The following is a 25,899-nucleotide window of genomic DNA, read 5'->3' as shown; positions in this document are numbered from 1 at the left end:
TCCTGCATTCCATTACATGAATGTACCACAACTTACTTATTCCAATGTTAACAGACATTTGGGTTGTTTCCAGTTTTTAGCATTACAAATAAGAGTTGCTATAAACACTTTGGCATGTGTCTTCTGGCCACTTATATATACATTCCTGTGGGCTAAATATCCAAGAATAGAATTATTGGGTTGGTATGCTGCAGCCTAGCGTATCCCAATTGCTAAATACTGAAGAATTTTCAGTTAACTTTCTGCATCATTGGTAGCTTCAAACTATTAACAAGCACTAGCATGCTCTCTCACACACAGCCAATTGATCAGTATACCACCAGTCCTAACGTATGCATCTGTTCATTTGTCCAACTTCAGAAGATACTACAAGCATTTTCTGAAATGATTGTACCAATGTACACTCCCATAAGTAGCGAATGTTAAATTTGCTCCACAATCTTGTTAGCAGTTGCTATTGTCTTTCTCCTCCCTGCTTCCATTTAAAGCATTCTAGTGGGTGGTAGTTCATGTTGTTTTCATTTTGTGTTTGTATGATGTGTGATGATGGTAAGTCTCATTATCCTTACTCTTATTTGCATTTCATCTTTTGTGAGAGGTCCCAAATTTTTGGCCATTTTTCTACTTTTTGGACTTTTTATTATTTATTCCAAATGAATCATTAGAAATTATTTTCCTACAAATATTACTTTTATTCGATGAATATATTCCCTCACATTTGCCTTATCCATTTTCCTCAGACAGTCCCAGTTCCCCAAACTGCAGGCCAGTTCGGATTTATACCCCTGCTTTCCCCATAAAAGTTCTGTCTGTGGAAAGGAGACATGTCTGAAATTATGGACATTAATTATCTACTATCACTAGAAAATGAGCTATTCTAGTCAAATAAACTATTTAAATAAGAGTAAAACTGACCTGGGCAAGGCAAATCCTTTCTAGAGCTTTGTCTCAAGCACATGGAAACACGTTTAGTATTTCGGCCAATTTTAAGACACTTCATATTATTCTTAGAAACTGAATTTATAACCATGTCTCTAATTTATATCCTTATAAGTACAAATCTAGGTAGATACTCTCAAAGAAACTTAAAAGACTTAGAATAAGGGGGTCTTTAAAAACTTGAGGAGGACCTAAAGAATATACATGAAGGAGAAATAAAGTAATAAAGTTAGAAAATTCAGACAAATAGATCTATGGCAAATGGAAATGGAGGGAAGGCTTCAGAAATAAAATGTTATTAACAAGTGGGTTTGAGATGGTTTTGAAAAAAACACAAGGATTTTGGAGACTTTGTAAGTCTCTTCGGAATCATGGGATGGATTTCCCATGGATGCTGAGGGAGGACTGAATTTACTGAAAATATAGCTAAGTGTCTCCTCGTATTAAGCTATTAGAGACTTGCATTAAATATAGCCTTAACTTCCATAAAAGGATTTTTTTCCTACCAGTACACTTATATCATGTAGTCTGCTTTTTTTTAAAAGATACCAATGGGTTCAAACAGATTAGGAAGCACAAAGGATTATTATATTTCTCTCATTCTTTCTAATTTTAAAAATTCTAAGCAGAGGCAAATTAAGCTACAGATCAGCTCTAGAGAGGATGCTAAAGGAAAACAGATCTTTTTTTCTTTTTATTTCCCTGTGGCTGAGCTATTGGTAGAGGGAAATACTTTTTCTAATACTCTAGTTTTCATGCTTTCAGAGTATCACCTCTTCAAATTATGTTGAAAGCTAATTATTACAGCATGAAAACTATCCCCTACCCAAAACAAACATAGAAAATAAACAGAAATAAGGTCATACTATGATTTAAATGTTTTTGTCTCCTCCAAAATTCATACTGAAACTTAATCTCCAATGCAGCAGTATTGGGAGGTGTGGGCTTTGGGAGATGATTGAGTCAAAAGGGCTACATCTTCGTGAATTCAATTAGGTGTCCTTATAAAAGGACTAGATGGAAGGAGTTTGCTCCACTTGCCCTTCTGTCTTATGCCAAGTGAAAACAAAGCAGCCCTCCCCTATGAAGGACAAAGCAGTTTATGTGCCATTTCAGTAGCACAGAGCAATTCTAACCATATGCTGGTGCCTTAATCTTGGATTTCCCAAACTAAAGCTGTGAGAAATAAATTTATATTCTTTATAAATTATGTAGTATTGGTATTTTGTTATAACAGCAACATGAGACAGTCCTACATTTCTATTTACAATGAACTAAAACTTACCTTTGTGTGCAGCTTTCTTCTACAGAGTAACTGTCAAATTTTGGAAAAAATACTAGCATTGTCAACATTTTCACTTTCAGCATTTCCCTCCAAATAAATACATACTTTTAAAAAGTAAGTATCAATTTTATCAAAAAATCTGTAAAGCCTGAAGTACTCCTTCAGGTCACTCCACAGCTACTTAAAATAAGAAGTTTTCTGAGTGTTCTAGAATATATACAGGCTATTTTATTAATTATTTATTATTAAACATTTATTATAAAGTAAAAAAAATTATGGTTATGAATTTCAGATTATATTACTTTCAGTCATAAAGAAGATAACCAAAATGTCAAGAATGAAAAAAAAAAAAAAAAAAAAAACCAGTGTCTGAGTCACCTAACAGGTGCTGAACAAGTTAGGTTTCAGAATATGGATGTGTTCTATTTCCTAACCTACATAATAGATACAAAGGTAATTACTTTGTCATTGCTCTTTATATTCTTCTTATATATTTATATTCTCTGTATGTTACATTTACTAATCAGTAAACTTTTTAACAAACACTGAAGAATATACAGGTAATGTTTCCCAAACTTCTAAACTGTCAATTTCAAAGACAGTTTCTTAAGTACTCTATTTAATTTCATAGTAGAAATCTGGTAAGGAACACAAATGTTACATTGGAGCTACTTATAACACAGTGTGAAGTCTTTGGCAGGTCTAGAAACTTAAGCAAAAGGTAATGATATCTCTTACAAATGGACACATGATCAAAAAAACAACAAAACAGAATTTCATCACTGACATAAATGGTAGCTGTGTGTGTGTGTGTGTGTGTGTGTGTGTATTTTACTGGGGATTTAACCCAGGGGTGCTTTACCATTGAACATCCCTAGCTGCCTTTTAAAAAAAAAAATTAAAAATTTTGAAACAGGGTCTCAATAAATTGCCAAGCCTTGCCTCAGATTTGCGATCCTTCTGCTTCAGCCTTCCACATAGCTGGGATTACAGTCTTGTACCACTGTCCCTAGCAAATGTTAATATTTTGAAGGTGAGTTCCTGACTCCATTAAATCAAATTTTTAAAGAGACATGTCTTATTCATAGCCCTTAGCATATAGTTTTAAATATTTGTAGAACTAAAAGACACAGAATGTGGTTATTATTATATAAATATTACAGTAACTATGATTTTCAAAAGATAATATTTATATTTACAAACTAGAAAAAAAAATTTTGTTGAGTTTCTAAGAAATGCCAAGTTCGAGCTGTGTAGGGCAACATGTTTGGCCAAATTCTCTTCTTCACTGGCCTCTGGTCAACTGGCCACCACTCATCCCATCAGCTAAGGAATCTTTCTTTTCAGAAAAGGAAGACAAGAGCTCCTTGTCTGGTTTTAATCAAGTTTATGAAAAGTTTGCATACTACATGATCTCTACTGGATCATTAATCAAAACATTTCTTTAAAGAAATGACGTTATTGAGATAATCCAAAGGTACTGTACATATCTACAATGTATATTTTATATACTTTATAAGAAGGGTCCATTAGTAATATTCTTCCTACTTCAACTATTTGACTAGATATCTCTTACAAATGGGCCACACTGATACATTCTTCCTAACTTTCTTAGAATGACAGGCAGTATACCCAGTAGATACCAAAGTAAATACCAAAAATTATTATTAGCACACTGAAATGAGAAACCCTAAATATGACCTGCATTCCCCCTTCCAGAGGAAGATAGTAGTTATCCTCATTCCCCTTCCAGAGGAAGAGAGTAGTTTTGAGCTTTCTGTAAGGGTCAACAAAGTGAACTGCCTCCACTGATACTGCATTTTTAGACTCACTGTGATGTTCTCCCATTTTGACCTTACTTGTGGTCTCTACAGGTCACCTCCAGAACCCCTGAACTGGACCCTTGTGGAAAAGGAACCTAGGGTTGCTTTCAGTTCACGGAATGTTCCTTCCTAAGAAAGCAACACAGGGACCGGGGAGATAGCTCAGTCGGTAGAGTGCATGCCTTGCATGCACAAGGCCCTGGGTTCGATCCCCAGTACTGCAAAAAAAAAAAAAAAAAAAAAAAAAAGCAACACAGATTAGGGTTTCAGGGTTCCTTAGGGCTCCTTCTAGTCTAGAGAAAATAAGTTCTCAAGGTTGCCTACTAGTTTAGTTCACACAGCTGGCAGGCATATACACTCAGAACCAAACATGTTTCTAGGAATTTGCTTTTGTGTGGATTGTGTCTGCTCTGTGCACGTTTTACCCCAAAGAACAATCAAATTTAGAGTGGCAACTCAATGGAGAAAATTAATTTAGGGCAGAAGTTCTGATCCTCTCCACAACAATCATGACTTCAAATAAAAATGTTATAGGAAACTAGATGTGGATTATGCAACATTAAAAACATAAGTTTGCCTGTGTTCTTCATAATGCTCTATTTAAGGAAAAGAATAAAGAGTTAAAACTAGAAAATACAAAGAAGTACAAATTATTATTGTAGGATAACAGAATCAGCAAACAATATGTCTTCTGCTGTCATTTGCAAGGGATCTGTCTGCTGTCTTGATACACTGTCCCTTCCTCCAGCAGCCAACAACACTGGTGAAATTACATGAATACCATCAGTCCCCTTATCTTTAATCATTAAACTTTCAAATATTTATGTAATATTATGTAATATGTAAATAACAATAATACTTTACCTCATTAAGTATCCTTGATCTCTGGAATGCTGACTTCTCCCAGGAAACCTTATAATTCATGTAACCTTTTCTCTACTAATTCCATATTTTTCTCTTTCTCCCCTTATTATATACTCCTACCACTACTGTCCTTTCTTTTTTCTCCTCCTCTCAGATTCCCTTCCTTGTCTGTCCAAGAGTCGTACCAGAAAAAAACTCAATGACAGCTTAAACTTGCCAGATTAGCTGACTCAGTTTAGGAAGCCAAGTCTAAAATTTAGAAAGAGCTATTTTGTATACTTTAATCCAAATTCCAAATTCAGAGTCTAAAGTACACAGCAGGTCAATGCTGAGGAGATAACAAGCTGTTAGTCACTATTCAACTACTATAGTACCTGAAAATATAAGTAAATACAGTTTAAGATTCAAGTCCTGTGTAAGCAAGTAGTTAAAAAATCTGTACTTGGTTTACTCCCTAAATTACAAGGCAACAAAAAAGTACTAAGGCATTTACAATGTTATAAACTTTCTTTCTTTCTTTTTTTTTTTTAGAATCAGAACTTTATTTGGTTCTCAACACTGGCTACTAGCTCAATCTTCTTATGTAATTATTTTAAATCTCCACTATTTTTCTCAAGTTCATACTTCACAGCCTCTCTCCACAAAGAATGAACCTATAATTTTACCAAACATACAGGCATCTTATTCCTTTCTCTTATCTTTATGTGAGAATGCCCCAACTTCTTACTCAAGGAAGAGATGGCTAACTTCCCAGAAGATCCCAAGCTTCATGTTACAGCCTAGACTGAATTTATCCATAGCCCAAACTTTTCACCAGATCATTGATATGTTCATGTTTTTTTAAGTTTGAAAGTTTCCTACCTATTATATTAACATTCCACCCACCTTTGCAGGTGACATATTAATTTGATAGAGTAGTGCCTATCATTGTACCCACATTACCACTTGCTTTCTTTAGTGTAAAAATGTTTAAAATCTGTCTGGCAGGATGCCATGCTGCCCCACCAGGAGGCCAATTCAGTCCAGCTGAACAAGCTTACTGCCAAGTCACCAGAAAGGGGTAAGACAGGAGACCCTCTGGTCAAAAAAAAAAAAAAAAAAAAAAACCAAACCCAAAATGCAAACCAAAGGTTTTGCTCTGTTTCCAAGCTGTACAAAGGTGATCAAACAGTTCCCCTGAGTGCAGAGGGAATACACTAATTGATTTATTAAAAGCACTTACCTGTTTGACCATTATGTTAGAATCATTAAGTACAGAAAACTAACACAAATCCATACTTAATCAGAAAACCTAAGACAGACAGTGAACAAGAAAAAAATCAGAGGTATGTGAGTTTAGACTGTCAATATGCTGCCTGTTTGTCAAGGCTTCAATTTGATGTTAAGCTATTACCATATAAAACTACCTTTCAAGTTTCACTGCATGCCACCCACACCCCTCACACAACCACAAAACATTTTCAGTTCTTCAAATCCTTTAGGTTTTTCATTATTCCAAACCTTGGTTTATCTGATCTCTGTGACACATTTTTCTTCCTCAGAATAATTCCAAGTCATCTCCTCTAACACCCTAAACTACATAAAATCCCACTGTCTGCACTCATATCTATTTTCCTTTTCAAAACCCTCACTCAATGACATCACTACTTCTTTAAATTGTTCCACTACATTTAGCTGCATGAGGGCATTTGCAGTATCTAGAAAAATGCTTAGCAAACAGTAATTGCCAATAATAATCTTAAGACTGAATTTTATACAAGGGTTTAAGAATCTGGCCACAAAACCAACAGTTCACCTATCCAATTTATTATTCTCATAACTCACCTTTTTTCAACTCCATGCCTCTTCAAAGGCTGATTTCCCTTACTGGAATGCTGAACACTCACTGCCTGTGCCCCAATTAACTATTATGTACTCATTTTTCACCCAATAAGTTGTGGAGGAAAGATCAGATGTTGTATCACCATGTTCCTCCCTCCCTCAGATATAATAATTGCCCTCTCCCCTCCCACCCCAAGCTTATCTCAGGAGAGCACAAGGTCTTCAAAAGGAGTCTTCTATCCCTGCCCACATCCAGTTTATTTCTACACCTGCAGCATCTAGAACATGGCTGGTGTACCTTAAACTCTTTGATGGGGAACGTAGGAGTGCTGATTTGGATATTCTCTTAGTCCTTATAAGTCTTTTCAACCATAACTTATCTATGGGTTTAATCTACATTTGTGGCCCCTCCACGTGTATACTGCATTTTCATTGCTGCAGCAGAAATGTGAATTCTAGAATAAAGGAACCCATAATATCAAGTTGGGCTGCTCGTTTTTTGTTGTTCAAAAGTTGGCTGGATGAAAACAATATAAAGAAACGTTTCAGCTAAGCAAGACAGAATAAAACAGGAAGAGACAAGTACTGAGATCTCAGGGGCCATTACCTAAGTTATCCCAAGGCTTTGGGAGTTTTCAGAAATCATTAAATAAGTGCCTTGAATTTAGGTTTTCTTATCCTCTTGAAAATGTTAAAGGCCTCCACCTCCCCTGGAAAGTTTTACTCATCGTTTTCCAACGCCTCCAGTACCTCTGAAGGTCAGTGGGCGGCGCTAGCCACTGCTTTCCCACGCCCAGCAGGGGGCAGTGGGCCTGCGCCGCCGCCTCGCAGGGAACCCGCAGCAGAGCCCCACGGCTCTCCGTTTGAGATTCCCTGGAAAAGGCATTAGCATCCATTCCACAACCACATCCTGGGATTCTCTTACGAAAGACACTGACGTTGCGGCCAGCTCTTAGGAACACAGAGCTCGGAAGGCCGGGGAAATTCCCCTTCCGCTTTCCCCGCGACCCTCTTCCGTTCTCTTTCACGCTACCTTCCCCTTTCCGAGTCTTTTTTCCGCTTCCGTGAGACCCTCTTCCGCTCCCTGGTGCCCATTCTCTGTTCCCCCCCGCGGTTCCTTCCTCTCACCCAGGTCTTCTTCCTCTCCGAGGCGTTCTTTTTCGACCCCTCGTGCTGCCGCGACTCCGGAAGTTCCGCCCCCTCCACCAGACATCCCCTTCCCGGGACCACGTCGCAGTTTTCCTCCCTCCCCGGTGTCGCAAGAAAGCCTAGTCCTGCGGGCTCCTGTTGTGCTAGCATCGAGTGTTTGATTCTGCGGTACAGGGTTTAGTCTGGGAAAGGGAAGCCGCTCCATCCAGCTCGTTCTGCTGAAAACCTGGATACAAGCAAGTGAAGGGAAGAAAAAGTGAAGGGAGTTTAGGGGAATCGCAAAAGGGGTGGGGAGAGGTACAGAAAACTGCCTCATGTAACGTATCAGTTATCGAGGGGTAAATGGATATTTTTGTCTTTTGTTTTAAAAAAATCAAATACTCAGTGTAGGTCCTGAATAAGTTATGCTTTTATAAAGCTCAGTAAGCTTAAAATTCTGTGCCAACACCCATTTTATGGCACAGACAGCAAATGCTTTGGACGACAGATGAAAGGGAAAACCGTTTTGCATCCGCTTTGGAATCATTTTGTCAAAGAACAGGAACTGAAATTAGATATTAGGTGGTTGATGACAAAGATAGTATCTGGATGTTAGTTAAAGCAGTGAAAAACATTTGGGGGAAGAGCTGAGCTTGATTTCCTTTATGCAGAGGCCATTTGGTTTTAAAGAGAATTGGAGGAAGTGGGAGTGTGGGTGCAAAAAAATGAAAATTACAAAGGGTTGGCTAGTGTAAATGTGATTAGGCCAACAGTGTGTATTAACTGGTGGTTACCTTAGACTTTTAACCTCTTGAGACCTAGAGGGCCGTATCCTTTTTGATGACTACTTTTGAAAAAAGTCTGGCTTTTGGGTCCTTGATAAAGTACTTCTGTGTTGCAGTAGGTGCACCTTGCAATGATAAGTTCTCTCTGATAATTGCTCTAAGAAAAGGAGATCAAGAGCATATCATAAGTTTGTTGATTGAAAAACAGTTGACCTTTCTCAGGCAGGCATTTTAAGGGTGGATCCGTCATAATATGCCAGAGATGGGAATATCTGAGCCAGTGACAATAGGAATGACATCTGGCCAGGCAGAATTGTAATAGGAAGGTGGGTTAACTTCAAGGAGAGGAGAAACAATACTGAGAGAGAAAGATCATGCTGCTGCCGAATAAAGGACAAGCCTTCTGTCAGGTTGTTGAGGTGCACTAGAGTCTGGTTGATCATTATGTCAGTTTTGGCTTTGCTCTTTGGCTCCATAGAAGGGCTATCATTTAAGGGGGAGATCTATATTTATTTTGCATGTTAATCAGACCTGTGATCCTGAAGGATTGGCAATTTAGTTCCTATGAGGTGATTTGCTCCTGCTTAAGAGGGACAGTTTCCTTATGAACTGCTGTGTTTGCCAGGCTCTGTTGTTCCAAAAATTATGGGTGACTGCAGGTTTAGGGCAATGACTGGAGATTCCAAGGCACTTTCTAGGGATATCTGAAATAGAACATCGTAAAAGCTCGCAGTTGAATATCCCTGCAAATCTTGAAAATACCTTAGTTATTCTTATGGTGGTGTCCTCAGTCTTGAAGGAGACAAGATAGGTAAATTTGGGGTTAATAAATATTGTATAACCAGTTGTAGATGAACACTCCTTTATTGGTGAACATGCCAATGTGCAGAGTTGAGCAAGAACCTGACATAAGGTTTAAGGTAATAAAAGGACAAATGTACAAAAAAGGCTTAAGTGCCAAGCCGTATTCTGTTTTTCATTGTTCATCCAGCATTTGCAGCCTGAGTGAAGTTAGTGCTTCTTGGCAAAGGCAGCCTCTCTAGTCCTTGTTATTGTAGGGGGCTTCAGATTATCTAGTTTGTTTATTTATTATTTTACTTTGTTTAATTTTTTTAGTTGTAGACGGACAGCATGCCTTTATTTTATTTGTTTATTTTATGTGGTGCTAAGGATTGAACCCAGGGTCTCACACATGCTAGGCAAGCACTCTGCCACTAAGCTGCAGCCCCAGCCTGGATTGTCTAGTTCTTATGATACATTTATTTATTTAAATTTTTTTTCTTTTGAGACCACTTACTAATTTGCTGAGGTTGACCTTGGACTTGTGGTCACCCTACCTCAGCCTCCTAAATTTCTTGGATTACAGGCATTTGGTATTATTAATGGTTCATGAGTTAAGGCCCTGGAGTTAACTGCCTTTTTTCTGTATGGTGGTCCCTGACTATATCAAGACTAGTCATGTAACCTTTTGTTACTAGAAGCCATACTGAGGTTTGGTGCAGTGGTTCAGATGAAGTTGTCATATCCCCAGATTTCCACAGTTACCATAGGTAAGTAAAGGAAATATTTCTAGTGGGAGGAATAGAATGTGCCACAGCACTGAAATAGGGATGGAAACCACATTTTAGAGTATAGAGATTACATGATAGGGAAGCAGGAACCTAGTTTGGTTATAGACTGGTAGAAAGAAGTCATTATAAGAAGTGTTTAGTTCCAGTTTTATTATGAAATATTCAACTTTATAGCCATTGAAGGAACAGGAAAATCACTTAAGTTATGATCTGGAAGAATAAATTCATTAATTTGCAGAGTGATGGGGGTACTGGAAATACTGTTTGTGCTTTAAGTTTGCCCAAGGATATGTGGTATTTCAGGCTTTCGAGGTTGGCAGCTGTGGTTGGGAAGCTTGACTTTTGTTCTTTTTCCTGTTACTTCCTGATGCTTTTGAAGGCAGAATTGGGGACTGGCAGTTAGTATAGAATAAAAAATCTGGTCAAATCGAGGTATGGAGGCAATCTGAGTCTTAGGATTACATCAGCCATGGCTCCCTTCTCTCTTCGGGGAGAAGTCTGTGTTATTGCTATTTTAAATAAAACCTGCTTAATGTGCTTGCCTTGGTGTGCTTCTCTAATGTTAAAACTTCAACATTAGAGGAAGCAGAACTTGTCACCAGTAAATGAGGGTATCAGATTTGGAGGTCCCACCAAGATCTACACCAAGGTAAGCTTCTCTCCACACACCCCACATCTGTTTGAAGTGCCTCTTTCTGTCTCTCTCTTTCTGGAGGGCAAAATGGGCACGCATCGGCTACTTAAATGCAGCTAGTGCAGCTGCCATCCTTCAAGACTCGGTGATAGGTTTCCCGGTCCAGGCAGTTCCCATCACCTGCTGTATGCAGACCAGCCATGTTGGGTCCTGCTGAAGCCGTTTCCTATTTTTCTGTCCAGTCCTGGAGTGCAATTGTCCTCCATACACAATGTCCCTAGTCCTGATCTACCTCGGATACCTTGAGGCAGATGAAAGGTTGGAACAACTGTGGGGTTCTCTGACCTGGGCTACTCTCGGGTGGATCCCAAAAGTTCCTTCTCTAAACTCCCACCTCCTGACTGCCTAAGGGATATCTAGGGTGATTGGTTGATGAATGGCACTGAGGGAAAGTGCCAGTTACCTTGCCTCCGTATTGGCCATAACATATCCCACATCTACTCCCTCCTGGATGCTGCCCTTCCCTCACTGATTAGACATTAGGAATTCAGATTGTAAGATTAAAAGGAAGACCTGGAATGATTAGTAAGAAAATGCCCAGGTTCCCTTTGTTTGCATAGTTAGCCTTCACTAGTCTATCTAGAATCTCCCCTTTACTGTTCCTGTGCTTAAATGTGCTGTGTTCTCTTATGTTGCAAGTGGGAGGCATTTAAAATCAGCTCCTCCCATGAGACCCTCCAAGAAAAGGGTGTTATATGCCTACCAACCAATAGATGTTTCCTTACCCTCTGGAGATTCCTTTAAGTCTACAGGACAAAGAAAAAGAAAAGGGCAAAAATGCACAATTTTTACTTTGTCATTTTTTTCCCCATAATTAGGAGTTTATAATGACAAGGAGGAAAGCAGTAACACCCTTAAGTGTGAATCCACCAAGGGTCTCTAGCACAGGGCAAATTAGGACCCCTAGCACTTTGCCAAAGAAGGTCAGAAATAACTTTGGCAAAACCAGGTAATGAGAGATGGATTTTTCTGGACCATAAGGAAGCTCAAAGTTAGGGAGACATCCCTACTACTTCTAACTCAGACAGGAACTTCCCTCTTAACAGTATTGCCAGGTTCACCACTAGCCCGAATACTGCAAAATTACAAATGATCAAGAAAAGTGACTTTCATATGTTACCAGTCTTAGCCTTACTAATCTCTACCATGAGAGGAGAAAACTTTGAGGAATCATCTACTGAGGGAGAAAAATCAAGGGGGACCCCAACTTAAGATAGATAAAAATAAATTTAGGAAGGTTTTTGGAGGACCTGAATATAGAGATATTTCAAAACTTATTCCAGGTATTTAAATTCACCTGGAAAAATTATGCTATTACCTAACCATCTAGAGCACAGGCAGTTCCCAGAAACCATCCTAATTAGGATTCAAATAATGAGTAGGTTGCCTGGAAAACTATTTTATGAGGCCTTCAGGAAAGTCATGCTATTTTATGGAGAGACTTATGAAGGCAATAAGAAAACACACCACCCTGATTCCTGAATCCATAGAGGACCACCTACTTTTAAGGATAAATTTATCATTCAGTCAGCCCTAAACATTCAAAGGAAATTATAAAAATTTGCACATGGTCCTGATCAATCCTTAGATAATCTTCTCCAGCTTGCATCTTCCATTTTTGTAAGAGAGATCAAAAGGAAAAGAAAGAAAGGGAGCATAAAGACAAGAAAAATGTCTTATTAAAGATTATTCAAAACCTTAAAGATCATTCAAAATGACAAACTTTTAATGCCTTGCAACAGCTCATGCAATTCAACCATTTTAGGAGTTAAAAAAGCAAACTGCCTGGTCCAATTAAGCAGGCATTTCCCTCTACCCTGTAGTTCTTAATCCATATACTCTGTTATCTTGGATCCAGCTGCTGCTAGGTTTAGTATGTTAGATTTAAAAGATGGCTTTTCCTGTATACCCTAGACTCTCAATCACAATTTGTTTGCCTTTGAGGAACCAGATAATATATCTCAACCAATCTAGACAGTGTTGCCTCAGGATTTAGAGATTGCCCTCACCTTTTCTGGACAAACCCTAGCTAAGGACTTAATAAATTTAGAGATAAAACATCTGTAATTGTTTTCCAATATGTAAATGGCATCCTTTATGTACATCCACCCAGGAGGAATATCAAAAGGCCATGACAGAACTCCTAAACTTCTTAGCTGATAGGGATTATAAGATCTCAAAGAATAAAGCTTAATTATGCCATCCATAGGTTCAATACTTAGGATTGCAACTGTCTCAAGGAATCCACAAGCTATGAAATAACCACCACAGGACAATCCTCTGCCCCAGGAATATCAAAAAGGGGCCTTACTTCAAGTCCCTGTCCTCAGCTTACCTATGGAGCAAGATTTAAACCTGTTTGTCACTGAGAAGAAAATAACCCTAGAAATATTCACCCAAAAATACTGGATAGGCAGCCATGGACAAACCAGCTCAATAGCCAATGGCATATCACAGTGAGAAGCTTAGCATAATAGCTTCATTCTCAAACATAATGGAAAATAAGGTCTCATAATTTTCTTTGACATTCAAACCTGTCCTGATATAAATGGTTAAAATGCCCTAGTCATCAAGTTTCTGCTGGAACCAGATCTCAAGTCAAGGCTTACATTGAAATGAGCCTGAAGACTCAGTAGGAGACCAGTCCCAAACTCAAGGGGGAAAAACAGGAAGTCTTTTAACTGAACTCCAGCAAAAGTAAATTGTATGGTGCTTTACCAAAATAATTAATGGCCATATCATTTTCCAGGACTCTTTGTTTTTTTTCCCTCTTTTGAGCTCATGACATTAATGTTTTTTGATCAGTCCTATTTTTATTCAAATAGTTTTTGAACATCTTGTTACATTGCAATGGAGATTCACCCATAAAAAGGACAAATATTAACAAATTTGCATGTAACTAAGTTGGTTATATGAGACAATCAAATAAAGCTATTTAAGGTTTTTCCCTAAGGTCAAATATTAATGGTTGATATAAACCAAAGTTTAATCTATATGTTAAAATGACAAGGATTTCTTAAAAACACAAATTTACTCTTAACATTGTGTCTGTTAAGTTTTATTCTTTAGAGCAATTAGTCTTAAATTGGTTTATACAATTGTGGTTAAACAACAACTATTAGAGTATTATACCATGTTAGAGTCTAAATTTTTCTTTAAAAACTAAATTTGGTTAATATAAAAATATCAAGGTAATTGTGGAATGGTCACTCTTCTTTGTATATTAAATGCATTCATATTTTCCAGGTATACAAATCTTTAAAGCAGAAAATTTATCAAGCTGCTATTCTCCAAACTAAACTTGTCTGTAATGGCAATTTTAAACTTATAAGAAGAGTAATTTTATTGGGGATTTATTTCTATCATTTAATGTTCTATTACCAGACCAGTTATCATTAAGGTATATATAAAATTGTTACTTTTTACACTGAGATAAAAAATTTTAAATGTATTTCTAAAGGTTAGTGAAAGGCCTGATTTATTGAAGGGCTAATATTGTAAAAACAAGCATTTTGCCACACAAAAGGAAATTTAAAATCTCTCTCAGCCTCTCCTTGATTGTTTTGGATGTAATGTTAATATTGTATAAACTAACATTCACATAGACTCAGAAAACAATATATGAAACTTTGTAAAATGATATTTAGAGTGGAGGCAAAGATCAGCTTCAGAACTAGAACACTTTAGCTAAGATTTGTAAAGAGCCCTGCTGCACCTGAGATAAGGCTCTGCCTCCCACCTTACTACATGTCAGAATGGCTCCAAAATAAGCCAGACTTCAACTTATTTAGAGTTATATTCAAAAGATTGGGTTTTTGTTGTAAAATTACTGTGATCCCAAGTGGGGGATATAATGTATAGCCCAGTCAAAATTCAAGATAGCTATTAGGCAGCTAAATATATTTTTACTCTTGCTAGTTTCATTTTTAAAACTGTTACATGCTAACATTTGCAGAGGTACTGCTTCAAGAAAACATAACCTAGGTTAACTTGTGATAATAATTCATCATTATATATTGGTAACTTCCAGTACTAATATAGACTCCAGTTAAATAAAAGGGGGTAAATAACTGTAAAGTCATAACATTAAAGTTAAAGCCCACTACTCTTACTTTATGACTGGTAGACTGGCTTGCTGGATGTTTAAGGTCAAATTTAGAGATTGAGATTAAAACAAAGGGGCATAAAACAAACAAACAAAAAAACAGTATTTGGCTTTTGCCCTCAGAGTCAGCCTGAATTCAGGGAACAAGAGAACTTTTCTAAGTAGCTTTGCAACTCTGGGCTACACGATCTCCTGATCATGGAGATTGAGAGACCACTGGAGGATGAAAAGTCAATCACTGCACCTGCTGCAGAGGAAGGTCATTGAAAAAAAGGGAGACATCCCGAATACTTCCAAAGGGAGCCACTGCATCAAGGAGACACGGCCTAGCAAATGGCACTAAAGGAGCTAAGAAGCTACTCTCAAGTTCCCCATGAGTGACTGACCCCTGTGGGAACTCAGCTGACTCTTTTGACAGGAACAGGTCAATTTGACCTGCTTGATCTTAAACACCTAGCAAAGCAGTTCAAACCAAAATATAACTATTCTTGGGCATTTAAAAGAAACAATAGTTAAATATAACTTAAAATGTACACTTATGTTAACCCCCTGGAATAAGTAAAGATTGGAAGCCATGAAAGAGAGATTCTTAGGCAGATGTGCCTGATAACTATGAAGAGAAACTGCTACCAGCATCAGAAATTCTTAGTCAGCTTAAGGCCTACAGATCTTCCTAAGCTACACAGGTAGGCTTAATTTATGTTTGCTAGTATGATTATCTAGTCCTATAACAAATATAGAGATCTCTACTAAACACAGGTTATACCAATAAAAGGATATTTTACAAAAATCAGATGACACTAAGTAGCTTAACAATATTTTCTGGGAACATCAATGACATTAAAAATTAAATGTTTTGTTTACCTTCCTGATAACTCTGACGAATTAAAGTTCTCAAATAAAGGCCTTGTCCTCTCCAGCCTTTCTTAGACCTTGTTATGGAAACGTCTCAGTTCTTCCACCTTCTGGTGAGAAATTGACTTCTTTCATCTTCATGATATTTATTGACATGTTCCAGATGCTGCAACATTTATTTTATATTAATCTCATTTCAGTACTCATGTCTTTTTGTTTCTCTCATAGAAGTACCCACACCCAGATGAATTTACAACCAGCTCTTCCCAACCAGACTTCTGTGAACCCCTCAATTGACAAGATTTCTAAAAGGGAACTCCAAGCTGCTTGCCGCACATCGCCTACATCCAGCTTCAGGCAGCCAGAGCGGCCGTCACCCCCTTTCCTTACAGCACCAAGGAGTTCCTAAACAAAAGGGGGGAATGGAGCCAGAATTAGAGACAGGAAGTTAGTATAGAATAAGAAATCTGGTCAAATTGAGGAATGGAAGCTGTCTGAGTCAGGGAAGTTGGAGACTGCCCCTGGGGTATTGGAATGTCAGTGTCTCCAGAGCCCTTTTGATCACCAAGGTTACCTGCCTAACTACCCCTCCCAAAAAGCTGCAGGCAGGGAGTTGCTAATAACTGCCTGAATCACTTTGGCCCTCCCCCTGCCGTCTGCTGCTCACCTTTTTGCTTTGTCACTGGGCCTAATCAAGTAGGCAGGAAGGAGATATAGTGGGGAGAGAACTGAATAAAAGAGACCCTAATCTATAAAAGATGTAGGGCATGTTCACTTCTTGGGATTATGTCAGCCATGGCCCCCTTCCTCCTCCCAGAAGTCTGTATTATTACTACTTTTAAATAAAACCTGCTTAATATGCTTTCCTTGGCATGCTTCTCTAATGTTAAAATTTCAACATTAGAGGAAGCAGAACTTGTCACTGGTAAACGGCAGTATCACTATCTTCCTTAAGTAAATAGAAACCGAGTATGTCTTTTGGGAATGATACTGTCTGATCCCTTGTCTCTTTTCCAGGTATTTCATTACTTGCCTATTCCCAAACAATTCATCAACAAGTTGAAGAGAGGAAATATGTTTTTTTTTTCTTTTTTGTTTTTCTTTTTACAGACCATATTTTGATTCATTGTACACAAATGGGTTACATCATTTCATTTCTATGGTTGTGCACGATGTAGATTCATACCATTCATGTAATCATACATGTACATAGGGTAATGATGTCTGTCTCATTCCACCATTTTTCATACCTCTAATGGAGGAACTTTAGATTATGTAGAGGGAAATGAGAGGGAGGGATAGAAAATATGTTTTTAAGAAAGGGTAAGAACTATCAAAAGAGGTGACGCAAAAGAAGACACACACATTTTCAATTTTAACCATATAATATGCTGATAGAAAAAAAACCAGCATTTCTGTTTTCTACTCCAGCATACAGCTGTCTTGAGTTTCACTGAAAACAGACATGAAACTGCAGGTGAGATGTATTTTGTGGTGTTTGTGGGCTAAACTAATGAAGTCTATTAATAATAATTAACCTTGATAATTGCAATAGCTTTTGAGACTAAACCACAAAAAGAAGATATTTAAGTGTCCTGAGATGGTAGGAAGCTAAGAGGTGTAAGGGCTGAACTAGTGAACCAAAGATGATATGATGATATGGTGTTCTGAGTTCCCTTCCCCCAGTGTTGAAGATTGAACACTGGAAAAACTCAGGCAAGAGCAAATAAAAAAGGATAGAATGGAAAAAAGAGACAGAGATAGAGACTTCTCTGCAGAGGAGGGGAATTCAAAGCCTGTGCCTGAGGGAATAGAGTACCCTGCCCCTTTTATAGACTAGATTTCCTTTGTTCTCATGCCCCCTCCTTGCGTCCTTATACTTGACCCAAAAGGCAGAGTGATCCAGGGGTGGAAAGGGAGCTGTCCAGAGGTACAGGCAGTAAAGGAGGGGCCCAGGAGCTACTCCTTGCAGGGAGGACCAATTTGCTGGAGACAGATAACTTTGTCAACAGGTTGGAGGAGGGAAAGTGCTCTGGAGGAATTAGCATTTTATTTCCTTTGAATCAGCCCCCATCTTCCTGACCCAGTCATTCATTACCTACACTGACTGTCCTTTTGCCCACCTTACTAAGATCTCTAATTACTCCCCATACCCTGTAGAAAGTGGGGAAGTATGCTAAATCCAAAACCTAATTTTTCTTGGTGGTTTTCTTTTTTGCCATAGTATTCTAATGGCTCATCTGTATGTATAGCATTTCAATAAACTTGTATATATACTTTAATATGAAAACAATGTTCACAGCAATAATTTTGATAAGCAACCACAAACAAAAGTTTAATGAACTATTGTATTATGTTAATACCTAGTCACCCTTTAAGTGCTGGTTCAGTTGACAAATATTGAATGGCCGTTTTCTAATTTCAGTTCATGAAATACAGATCTAATTACAATTATCCCTCTCATCTGACTCACTGTTAAACTGCTTTTCTCCCTCTTGCCTATATAATATTCTGTAGTTAGGATTCCCCTCCCCCACCACACACACACACACACACACACAGTGGTGATGCTGGGGATCAAAACAGGATCTCTTGCTTGTTAGACAAGTGCTCTGCCACTGAACTGTACCCCCAATCCTGTAGTCAGGGTTTACAGTGTCCACTCTTCTTGAGAAATTGACTCAAGGTGGCTTTAATTTTGAGACACATAACTTTCTTTCCTATATTATTTTGTTAAAATATTTTATAATAGTCCCTCAAAACTGTGAACCTTAGAAAGTATTTTGACCTTTGGAACAGTCACCTTTCCATCCCTCCAGAAAAAAAAAAAATTAAAAGGCAAAAGAGGATTTTTTTTCATCAAATAAGTACATCAAGTGGCTATGACTTCTGTTACTTTGTGATTTTTCTACTCTCTTGCATCAGCCTATCTTTCTGACCCTTCTTACTCCCCATATAGTAAAAAACATTCCTTGATAATCTAAATAATTTTAAAAGAATATGTAATTCTTTACTGGCATTAAACATTGTTCTATTTAGAAATGTAACATTCCCGTGCACATACAGCAAAGTTAAAAACAGCAAAAATATTCCATAAATCCCGTCATACAGAAATAATCACTGATACTTGAGCATATTTTAAAAGATAATTGAAATACTCAGTCTATGGTAATATCTATATCCACACATATACACATATAAAAACTACATAATACTTAGCAAACAAAGTATTAGAAGACTTCCCCCATGTTAGAAATGTTTTAAATTAATAATTAATTATCTATATTTTCCATCCTTAGGTATTTCTCTTGTAAGCAAAATTTGCTTACCTAATCTGTGTTTTAGGAGAGTTTAGACCATTGCATTTATTAAAATTGACCTTTTTAACATTAAGATTTGTACTTAATGATATTAATGAATAGCATTTTACATTGTTAGTCTATATATTTGTAAGAATTTCCCTTCCCTCAAACACGTAACTCAGTGCTCATTGCATCATAGGAAGGAAGCTTGAAATAATCTGCAAAGCTGTTTCCAAAAACCTGAATCCTGAATATAACTTAAGAGACTGGTAAATAAATAAAAAGAGAAGATATAGGGCCATAAGATAACACTAACATATCTCTAGGTGTGTTAGTGAGTTTTCCATTACTGTGAAAAAAATACCTGAAAGAACAGACTTATAAGGAGGAAAGATGTATTTTGACTCATTGTTTAAGAGGTGTCAGTTCATATTCACTTGACTCTGTTGCCTTTGGTTCTGTAGCAAGACTACACCATGAGAGGAACACAAGGATGTTTACCTCATGGTAACTGGAAAGTAAAGCGAGAGGAAAGGGCCCATCATCCCCACAAAGGTTATTGTCCCTAATGCTGTGATGTCCTTTCAAGAAAGACCTACCTCCTAATGGTTCCACCACCTCCTGGTAGTGCTATGGGTTGGTTACCAAGCCTTTAGCATGTGGACATTTGAGGGGCCTTTTAGATCCAAACCTTAACTCCAGGCAATTGGAGAAAGGATTCCTTCATAGGTTAGAAAGAAATTCCCTGAGGTTCCCTGAAATTCCCTGAGGTTGAAAAAGAGATTCTTAGAGCAGAATCTTCCTTAGAGAGCCACTGAGAAGTGCCACAGGATCTTTGATGACTGTGAACCTAGGCCATGGGCATCAGAAAAATTCTCATGATGAGTAAGGGTAAAATCAGAAAACTACAAGATTCTAAGAGGTCATTTAATCTGGGGTTTGGGGAATTTCAGCGATAATCTTTCATTTCCCTCTCAAGAACTAGATTGTCTGCCCTTGTAAATTATACAAACCTCTCAGTGTTGCTACAACACTAGGGCAAAGAGAAGCAAACTTTACATTTCTGAAATTTAAATTGCCCACTCTTCATCAGAACTGAGACATCAAAATAGAAACTGACTTGAGTCAAAGAAAAAATTATTTGTATACACCAGTTTATGGCTTGTATGTATGTATACCTGTTATGTATGCTTCTTTGTGTTTCCTTTGTGAATGTGTGCATGTGTATTTATTTCCCAAATTGTAGCTTTCTATGTGAATAATCTCATACACTTTTACTTTTCTCAGTGCATTCTAACTTTGATTCTACTGCAAGTTATTAACAGTTTCCTAAGAATTCTCTTAAGACATAGTTTAAGCATTTTATTAGTCCTTTGTAGAAATAAGAAATTTAATATTTTACTTTTATTCATCTTTCTATTTCATTTGTCAGCCTTATATAGTCTGGTTATATAATCTGGTGTTTGAGACTTAATTGACATTACAAAAATTTTATTTTGTATATTGTATGACTTTTCTGTGAATTACTTTTCAAATTGCATTTTATGATTTAAATCACATGTAAAAGAATTTAACACTATGTTTAAATCCATGTGTTGTTTTAAACATGCTTACTTCAAACTTCCATTTTATTCACCTCTTACTTGGTTACAAAGATACTTAAAATGATTTTTGTTGTTTTATTGCTTTTTTACTATTTCCCAAGTAGTATCTATCTATTACCTATTTTCTGAGTCCATGCATATCTGAAACTGTTGTTTTTTTCTGCACATGAACTTCACCTTGGCTAGTGGTCAGTTCTTATGTCATCTCTTTCCCTTTTCTCTGTAGACCATACTCTCTTTTCTTTTGGTAGGACAAAAACCTGTTACTAACATGGTATTTATTCTTTTATATGAATCTTTCTTTTAACCTTATCTGTATGTTTGTAGGACTTTCATATTATCTTTGTAACATCCATTGCCACCCAAATGTTGCTTAACCATGATCTGTTTTCAGTGATTACACCACGGACTCTACTGAGTATGCAGTCTGCTTAGGTAGGTTTTTTTTCCCCCTCTCTGAGGAAAAGTTTCTGCAGTTATTTGTTTTTTTCTTTCTTCTTAGCATTTTCATTCTTCTTAGCATCTTAGTAATAACTCTAATACTAAGTGAGCTTTTTATTTCTGTATCCTAATTTTTGTTTATCTTTTTATGTTTTAGAAAAGTGTCCAACTTATGTTCCACATTACAGATTTTCTAATGGGGAAGATAAAAATTGAAGAGCTAAAAAAGTAAATATATAGTGCAATGTCAGGTGGTATTAAATTCTTTGAAGACAAAGTATGTTAACATAGTGTTAGGAGTTTGTCTTTTAGGTTGAGGGAAGAAGGTCTCGTACTTTTGTCGTATTTATAAATTCCTCACAACCTTCTTGACAACATGAGGTTCTTAGTCATTGGCAGACATATGGTCACATTGGATAACATGCAGATTCCTGGCTCCACTTCCAGATATTTGATTTCTGAGCAAGTGGTGCTTAAGTCAAATATTGAAAAACAATTAGTAATAGTTATTATACCTCAGGTATCTCCTTACTCTGAACAAAAAATGCCTGCAGTTATTTACATCTTTCAATATTTGTATAATACCTTGTAATGGGAGTTTTACTAATTTATTTGTAATTCACCTTTGCTCTTCATGTATTCTATTTCTATCCTACTTTTCATGACACAATGCAATGAGCTTTTCAGGATTTTCCATCTAAAGTACAAAACTATTTCACTCTAAAAATGGGAGGGGAGGGAAACAAAAAGAAAACAGAAACCAATCCTTAAATATCATGATTTTCTCCATTGTTCTTATTATGAATTTATGAAAATTGTTGTAACTCAAAATCCTATAATTTGGGCTGAGGTTATAGTTCCATTTATATTAACAACACCAAAGTTTAACAAAAGAAATGGTTTGTAAGTCAAAACCTTACTGAAGAAAATTAAAAAGACATAAAATAGACTCACCATATTCATGAGTTGGAAGAGTTAAAATTAAGATGGCAATACTCCCCAAATTGATTTACAGATTAATCGTTCTCAGAAACTTCATTGGTTCTTTTACAGAAATTGACAAGATGATCCTAAAATTCCTCTGGAAATACAGGAAAAGAAAGATAACAAAAATTCTTGAAGAAGACTAGAATACTTCCTGATATCAGAATGCACTGTTGAACTATATAGTAGTAAAGCAACCTGATACCTGGATAAGACTAGACATATGGATCAATGGAGCAGAGTGAGAGTTCAGAAATAAGCATGTAGGGCTAATTATTGTTTAAAAATAAGAAAATTTAATGAGGGAAATAATAGTCTTTTTCAACAACCGGTGCTAGGACAACTGAATGTTCATATTCAAAAGAATTTGGAATACTTCCTTACATTATACGGAAACAATTACTCAAAATCGATTGTACGTAAGATCAAGAACTATAAAACTCTTAAGACACAAAAGTCAGTGTTTCTGACCTTGGTTATAAAATAACTTAGATATGACACCCAATGTTGAAATCATAAAAAAATTGTATACATGTTTCTGAGGAATCTCCATAATGCTTTCCAGAGTGACTGCACCAACTTACATCTCCACCAGCAATGTATGAGTGTACCTTTCTCCCCACATCCTCGCCAACACCTGTTGTTGCTTGTATTCTTGATAATCGCCATTCTAATTGGGGTGAGATGGAATCTTAGGGTGGTTTGATTTGCATTTTTCTTATTACTAGAGATGTTGAACATTTTTCCATGTGTTTGTTGATTGCTTGTAGATCTTCTTCTGTGAAGTGTCTGTTCATTTCCTTAGCCCATTTGTCAATTAGGTTATTTGCATTCTTTGTGTAGAGTTTTTTGAGTTCTTTATAGATTCTGGAGATTAGTGCTCTATCTGAAGTATGATTGGCAAAGATATTCTCCCACTCTGTAGGCTCTTTCTTCGCATTGCTGATAGTTTCCTTTGCTGAGAGAAAGCTTTTAGTTTGAATCTATCCCAATTATTTATTCTGTTGCATGTGTTCTTGATCATTGCCATTCTGACTGGAGTGAGATGATATTAGAGTAGTTTTGATTTCCTTTTCTCTAATTACTAGAGATGTTGAACATTTTTTCACATATTTGATGATTGATTATATTTCTTCTTCTGTGAAGTATCTGCTCAGTTCCTTAGCCCATTTATTGACTAGGTTATTTGGTAAATTTTTAGTGTTAAGTTTTTTGAGTTCTTTATATATTCTGGAGATTAGTGCTCTACCTGATGTGCATGTGATAAAGATTTTCTCCCACTCTCTAGACTCTCTCTTCATGTTATTGTTTTCTTGCTGAGAAGAAGCTTTTCAGTTTGAATCCATCCATTTGTTGATTCTTGATTTATTTCTTTAGCCATAGTAGTCTTGTTAAGGAAGTCAGGTCCTAAACCAACATGATGAAGATTTGGGCTACTTTCTCTTCTAATGGTGCAGGATCTCTGGTCTAATTCCTAGGCCCTTGATCCATTTTGAGTTGTTTTGTGCCTGGTGAGAGATAGGGATTTAATTTAATTTAATTTCCAGTTTTTCCAGCACCATTTGTTGAAAAGACTGTATTTTTCTCCCTAATATATTTTGACACCTTTGTCAAATATCTAATAACTGTAGGTATGTGTATTTGTCTCTTGTATCTATTTTGTTCTATTGGTCTTCATGTCTATTTTGATGCCAGTACCATGCTGTTTTTATTACTTTAGCTCTATAGTATAATTTCAGATCAGGTATTGTGATACCTCTGCTTTGGCTGTTCTGGGTCCTCTATTATGCCAAATAAATTTAATATATTTTCTAATTCTGTGAAGAATGTCATTGATATTTGATGCAGATTGTATTGAATATGTATATTTCTTTTGGTAGTATAGCCATTTAAGCAATGTTGAGTCTGGCCTATCAAAGAACATGGGATGTTTTCCCATCTTCTAAGGTCTTCATAAATACCTTTCTCAGTGTTCTATAACTTTTATTGTGGAACTCTTTTATCTCCTTAATTAGATTAATCCTGAGGTTTTGTTTGTTTGTTTTTGTTTGTTTTGTTTTTGCAGTGTTGCGAATGGGGTAGCTGATTTACTCCTTGACTGAATTGCTGTGGGAGTATAGGAAAGCTATTGAGTTGTGGATGTTAATCTTGTATTGTGTTACTTTGCTAAACTCATTTATAAGCTCTAGAAATCTTCTGGTAGAGCTGTTATTGTTGTTGTTAGAGTTTTCTAGATATAGAGCTATATCATCAACGAACAGAGATAGTTTGAGTTCTTCTTTTCCTATCTTTATCCCTTTGATTTCTTGTCTGATCACTCTGGCCAATGGTTCAAGGACTATATTGAACAGGAGTGGTGAGAGTGGATAGCCTTGACTTGTTCTTGATTTGGAGGAAATGCTTTTACTTTTTCTTTATTTAGTATAATGTTGGCTTTGGGTTTGTCATAAATGGCTTTTACAATGATGAGGTAAGTTCTTTTGATCCCTATATTCTCCAAAATTTTTAATATGAATGGGTTCTGGATTTTATCAAAGGCCTTTTCCTCTGCACCTATTGAGATAATCATGTGGTTCTTGTCCTTAATTCTGTTTAAGTGGTGAATTACATTTATTTTTTAAGTTGAACCCAACTTGCACCCCTGGAGTGAAATCCCCTTGGTCATGTTATATTATCTTTTTGATGTATTTCAGAATGCAGTTTGCTAATATTTTATTAAGGATTTTTGCAACTATATTTATCAGGGATGTTAGTCTATACTTTTCTTTATGTGATGTCTCTTCGTCTGGTTTTGGTATCAGGGTTATACTGGCTTCATAAAATGTATTTGGAAGTGTTCCTCCCTTTAAATTTCTTGAAATAATTTGAGAATAACTAGTGATAGTTCTTCTGTAAAGATTTGAAATTGTCAACATCTTGCAGATTTCCAGTTTATTGGAGTTTACATTTTCAAATGGGTTTCTGATAATTTTCTGGATTTCAGACATGTCTGTATGATATCTATCTCCTTTTCATCTTTGATCAGAGATCAATAAGATCAATTGGGTCTTCTCATGCTTTCTTTTTGTTAGTTTGGCTAAGGATTTGTCAATCTTATTTATCTTTTCAAAGAGCCAACTCTTAATTGATCCTATGTGTTTTCTTATTCTCAGTTTTATTGATTTATTGATTTCAGCTCTTATCTTAATTATTTTCTGTCTTATACTGGTTTGGGGGTTAGTTTGTTCTTTTTCTAAGGTCTTAAGGTGTAGCATAACCTTATTTATTTGGGATCTCTCTAATTTTTTAATATAGCCACTCAATGCTGTAAATTTTCTTCTTAGAACTGTTTTCATATTGTCCAGAGATTTCGGTATTGTATCTCTGTCCTTGTTCATCTCTAAGAATTTCTTGATTTCTATTCTAATTTCTTCTTTGATTCATTCTTCATTTAAGAGAGTACTGTTCAATCTCCTTGTATTTATTTCTCTTGTAAACAGTATATAGTTTGTCACCCGCCCACGGCAACAATCCCATGGATATTTGTTACTGCCTGCAGCAACAGTTGCGTGGGTATTATCGGAGGTGGACTGGGAATAAACTACTTCTGTTTCTGCCTTGCTTGCTTGCTTATTCCCTAGCTTATTGAGGAAAAAGAGGCTTGCTTGATTTTAGAGGAAGAGAAGCTTTGAGAGAAAGATAGGTTTTGCTTATAGAGA

The 25,899-nt window shown here is 36.6% G+C and overlaps 2 protein-coding genes across 10 annotated transcripts in view; one reads left to right on the top strand and one right to left on the bottom strand.

The window, feature by feature from the left end:
* Echdc1 (ethylmalonyl-CoA decarboxylase 1) overlaps positions 1 to 7,940 on the bottom strand; it is a 31,524-nt gene extending 23,584 nt beyond the window's left edge. Inside the window, exon 1 of one of the 8 annotated variants that reach the window (XM_047558476.1) lies at positions 7,861 to 7,940. Coding sequence is in view for 2 of the 8 variants with exons in the window: in XM_047558482.1 (XP_047414438.1) it covers positions 6,736 to 6,751 (16 nt within the window). In the remaining 6 variants the exon portion in view is untranslated. The other 7 variants (XM_047558478.1, XM_047558480.1, XM_047558479.1 and 4 more) reach the window with 7 other exon arrangements.
* Rnf146 (ring finger protein 146) overlaps positions 1 to 25,899 on the top strand; it is a 108,863-nt gene that overhangs the window by 47,763 nt on the left and 35,201 nt on the right. The gene's annotated exons all lie outside the window — the stretch shown is intronic.

This window comes from Sciurus carolinensis, chromosome 7 (genome assembly GCF_902686445.1).
Source record: "Sciurus carolinensis chromosome 7, mSciCar1.2, whole genome shotgun sequence".
Classification (NCBI taxonomy): Eukaryota; Metazoa; Chordata; class Mammalia; order Rodentia; family Sciuridae; genus Sciurus; species Sciurus carolinensis.
Note: the sequence above shows the minus strand (reverse complement) of the source record. Positions and strands in the feature narration are given on the sequence as shown.